The sequence below is a fragment of the Triticum urartu genome, chromosome 6A (genome assembly GCF_056163025.1).
Source record: "Triticum urartu cultivar PI428250 chromosome 6A, HENAU_Tu73, whole genome shotgun sequence".
NCBI classification, from domain to species: Eukaryota; Viridiplantae; Streptophyta; class Magnoliopsida; order Poales; family Poaceae; genus Triticum; species Triticum urartu.
In genome coordinates this window covers 387,507,974-387,512,691 of record NC_141878.1, presented here as the reverse complement: position 1 = coordinate 387,512,691, position 4,718 = coordinate 387,507,974, and the positions used below count along the sequence as shown (strand labels likewise).

Below are 4,718 nucleotides of genomic sequence, written 5' to 3'. Positions count from 1 at the left end.
GGGTTGTGGCCACCTCGGTGGCCTCTCGAACCACCTATTTGCTCTATAAATACCCCAATATTCCAGAAACCCTAGGGGGATCGACGAAAATCAATTCTAGCCGCCGCAAGCTCCAGAACCACCAGATCCAATCTAGACACCATCACAGAGGGGTTCATCATGTCCATTGGTGCCTCTTCAATGATGCGTGAGGAGTTCTTTGTAGACCTTCGGGTCCGTAGCTAGTAGCTAGATGGATTCTTCTCTCTCGTTTGATTCTCATTACAATGGTCTCTTGGAGATCCATATGATGTAACTCCTTTTGCATTGTGTTTGTTGGGATGCAATGAACTTTCGGTTTATGATCAGATCTATCTTTTTATCCATGAAAGTTATTTGAGTCTTCTTTGATCTCTTATATGCATGATTGCTTATAGCCTCGTATTTCTTCTCCGATATTTGGGTTTTGTTTGGCCAACTTGATCTATTTATCTTGCAATGGGAAGAGGTGCTTTGTGATGGGTTCGATCTTACGGTGCTTCATCCCAGTGATAGAAGGGGAACCGATACGTATGTATCGTTGCCATTAAGGATAACAAGATGGGGTCTATTTCTACATAAATATATCTTGTCTACATCATGTCATCGTTCTTATTGCATTACTCTGTTTCCCCATGAACTTAATACACTAGATGCATGCTGGATAGCGGTCGATGTGTGGAGTAATAGTAGTAGATGTAGGCAGGAGTCGATCTAGTAATCTTGGACGTGATGCCTATATAATGATCATTGCATGGATATCATCATGATTATTTGAAGTTTTATCAATTTACCAACACTGCATTTGGATGTCCGAATTAAGGTGTGTGAAATGGATTTGGTATTCCCTGGATTACAATTCAGCTGTTTGGTTGGACTGTGAATTGCCGCTCGGAAACAAAACCAAATTCAGCGTCGTATTCAGTCCCACCAAAACTTCCCTCCAACGATACGGAGCCTTGGCACTCCAATTTCCTCCGAATTGCCGCTTTCCCGCAAAACGTACCCCTTCCCTGCCTTATCCCCTCGTCCTCGAGGAAAAAAAGAAAAGAAGGAGACGAGGAGCTCGGCGTTAACCACCACTAGGGAGCTCGGCGGCGACCACAGGCAGCTCGGCGGCGAGTCCCAAGGAGCTCGGCGGCCACCCCCAGGTTTGATTCGGCCCCGCTCCCTGCTCCTCTACCCATCTCCTTCCCCGCTCCCTTCTCTTGTTCCCATCACCATCCTCGCGCATCTCGGCGGCCACCACGAGGACCTCGCCGGTGAGCACCAGCAGGACCACGGCAGCGTCGGTGCCGGTTCCCCGGTCTAGGTTGCATCTTGTCGGCGTCCAGCGGACCACGGCGACCACCAGCAGGGCTGCGATGGCAGGGGCATAGGTCTCCTCTGGCCACGGGCGCTGCACCTCGGGCCTTCTCCCTATCCGCTGCGTGCACCCCCTGTACCCATCTCCTTTCCTACACCAGCGGACCAGCCCATGGTGCCCAACTACTGTCTTGTACCTATAACTTGTTTATGTGAGGATCTTTCTGTTCTCTGTTATTAACCAAGTTTTTGTTTATGTATTGTGCAGATTTGTGAACTGTCCGTCGATCTGCATGCCGAGTGAAGGTATATGGCTGAAATCTCCTATTTTTGCTATGCATCTATGCATGCGATGTCTTGCTGCAATGTTTTACATCTAGATAATAAAACTGAATTGTACAGCCCAATGTCGGATCAATTGGAATTGGTTGAGAGGATAATTGAAGAAAATAAAAGATGGAAGAGGAAAAGAATAGTTCTGACTAAATTGTTTGTTGAAACATGTGCTCTTGCTTTAGAATTTGTTTCTACACAAAGGAATAGGGGACCAAGGGACCTAGGAACTTATAATGATGATGAGGACAAGATTAGGAATAGGAAATATTTGCTTAAATGCATGTATGATGGATCTGCTGTGGCATGCTATGATCAATTGCGTTTAACTAAACGAAACTTTCATGACCTTTGCACCATGTTAAGGGAGAGATGTGGCCTTTGTGATAGTGTATATGTGACAGTGGAAGAGAAAGTTGCAATGTTCTTGCTTGTAGTTGGTCATAGTATTAAGATGAGGATGTTGCGTGGCACCTACAAGCGTTCTTTATGGACCATTAGCACACACTTCTCTGCTGTCCTAAACACCCTACTCTCTCTACATGGGGAGTTCATTAAGTTACGTTCCTCTACCGCTCAAGCTCCTGATGATTACAAATGGAAGTGGTTTGGTAATGCACTTGGAGCACTAGATGGTTGTCATATTGACGTGCTTGTTGATGTGGCTGACCAAGGAAGGTATAGGAACAGAAAGCAAGCCATTACCACTTGGAGCACCAAGGAAGGTACTTGGAGCACTAGGTGTTGTTGATTGGAACATGAAGTTTCTTTATGTGTTACCTGGCTGGGAGGGTTCAGTTTCAGATTCGAGAGTTTTGCGTGATGCAATGAGGGCGAACCGCCATGATTCATTTGTTGTGCGTAAGGGTACGAACTCTTACTCTTGGCATGTAGTTTCTTTGACTTGATTGTTAGCTAACTGACTTATTGATATAGGGAAATATTATTTAGTTGATGCTGGTTATACCAATGGAGAAGGATTTCTAGCTCCATTTAGGTCCACTCGGTATCATCTAAAAGAATGGGCTGCAAGTGCACAACAGCCTCAAATAGCTAAAGGGTTATATAATTTGCGTCATTCTCGTGCTAGGAATGTAGTGGAGCGAACATTTGGCTTCTTCAAGAAAAAATGGGCTATCTTGCGTTCCCAAACCTTCTTTGACATAAAGGATCAGGTACAAAAAGTAAATATGTTGTTAAATAAAATCAGTGTGTGAGATGAAAATTGCTTACTATGAACTAAAATATCATTGCAGATTCGAATTATTAGTGCTTGTTGAGTGTTGCACAACTTTGCAAGGGATAGGCAACATGTCATGGATGATTTGTTATTGCCTGAAGTGGATAGTGAATTAGCCAATGCGCCAAATGATGATCCAGATGATGACAACTTCATTAGAAGTGTGCAAGTCACTACTGAATGGTCCAACTTTAGGCAACAACTAGCTGATGATATGTTTGCTGAGTACCTTGTGGCGCAAGGAGAACAAGAGATCGAATAGGATGAGAGTATGATATGTAGCTGCGGTGGTCTTCTATTGTATAGCTAGCTGCGGTGGTCTTCTTTTGTATAGCTAGCTGCGGTGCTCTTCTTTTGTATATCTAGCTTCGGTGGTCTTCTTTTGCATAGCTAGCTGCTGGCTAATGTGATGATGCGTGTGGTATTTTGTATATGCATCATCTTCATGCAACTAATGAATGACATTATGTTTTAATCATGGTGTTTGTCAAGCTTAATATTGTATTTGTTTTTTCTATTATGTACAATTTTTATTTCCTTGTAGAACCATGGCCGTAGAAGTACCTCCAAGGACGAGGAATTATTGCACATGGGATGATGAGATGGATGAGGCATTGGTTGAAGTCCTTGTTGAGCATCACAACAAGGGTGACCATGCCCAGAAGGGATGGAAACCACATGTGTACACGCATGCCATAAGGCATGTGAAGGACAAGTGTAATAAGCATATCACAAAGGATAAGGACTTTGGATCATCACTATGAGGTCGTTAGCAAGATCCTTTCTCAAAGTGGTTTTGGCTGGGATTGGACCAATAATAGGCCCAATGGATAGTGATGATGTTTGGGCTAAATATGTGGAGGTAACCATGCATCATGAGTACACATTCTCTATATAGTTTGCATATGTACAATAACAAGGAAGTAGCTTTACTAGTTTGTGTTTATTATGCAGGCTAACAAGGCATCCAAGGAGATAAGGTCTTACAAGACCAAAGTAATCAAGCACTGGGAGTCCATATGTATCATATATTCAAAAGATCATGCTAATGGTGAGGGGGCCAAGACAGGTGCTGAGATTGCTGCAGAGTCATTAGAAGAGCCAATTGAAGTCTCTCCAGAAGTAGCGCCAAAGAGGCAGCGAACAGGTGATGCTATTCTTTGCATGCTTGGAGATATGAAGAAGGACTTAGTTGATGCTTTCAAGACAACTGAGCCCATTCCACTACCAAAGGTTACCACACCCGCTGAAATACTTGATGCACTTGGGGTGATACCTGATTTAGCCGAGCAAGATATGCTTCGGTGTTATGGGAAGTTGGTCCTCAATGATCGCCTGTTTCAAGCTCTGAAGGAGCTTCCCATCACCATGAGGAAGACATGGCTGCTAATGTTGCCTTGAGGATCGATGCTTTTATGTGTTGTTGAACTTCGAACCATCTATTTCATGTCCTGTTAAACTTGGAACTATGTATGTACTGCCATGTACTGTTTATGTCAAGCATTTGGACCTATCTTTTAAGTCGTTGTGATTTATGTCATGTACGAGACCATATTTGAGAGTACGTGCTACTTGTTTTATGTTATTGTAAGAAAATATTTTGTTGTCATTGTATGACCATTTGCGTTTCCTTATGCATTTCTAGAATATTTATTAATTTATTTTCAGTGCTATATATTCATTCGTAGTCAGATTTGATTTTTTGAGTCATGTAGAACAAGGTATAACTTGGTAATGTAGCCATGTAATTCCAAAGTTGGTCATCCAAACAAGATTTGGTATTGAAATCTCAGAGGCATTTCAAGGGCCAATTCAGTGGACA

General features: G+C 43.0%; 1 protein-coding gene across 1 annotated transcript; it reads left to right on the top strand.

The window, feature by feature from the left end:
- Nucleotides 1-1,017: 1,017 nt before the first annotated feature.
- LOC125513212 (uncharacterized) lies at nucleotides 1,018-4,510 on the top strand. The gene is made up of 4 exons (XM_087528056.1): nucleotides 1,018-1,169; nucleotides 1,592-1,629; nucleotides 3,441-3,758; nucleotides 3,851-4,510. Exons 3-4 carry the CDS (start codon nucleotides 3,657-3,659, stop codon nucleotides 4,295-4,297), a joined length of 549 nt encoding a protein of 182 aa, XP_087384182.1. The 5' UTR covers nucleotides 1,018-1,169; nucleotides 1,592-1,629; nucleotides 3,441-3,656; the 3' UTR covers nucleotides 4,298-4,510.
- The last annotated feature ends 208 nt before the right edge of the window (nucleotides 4,511-4,718 follow it).

Coding starts and splice junctions, on each gene's coding strand:
- LOC125513212 (XM_087528056.1), top strand. CDS start 3,657: ATGAGGTCGTTAGCAAGATCCTTTCTCAAAGTGGTTTTGGCTGGGATT. Junction 3,759..3,850: donor TTTGGGCTAAATATGTGGAG/GTAACCATGCAT, acceptor TTTATTATGCAG/GCTAACAAGGCATCCAAGGA.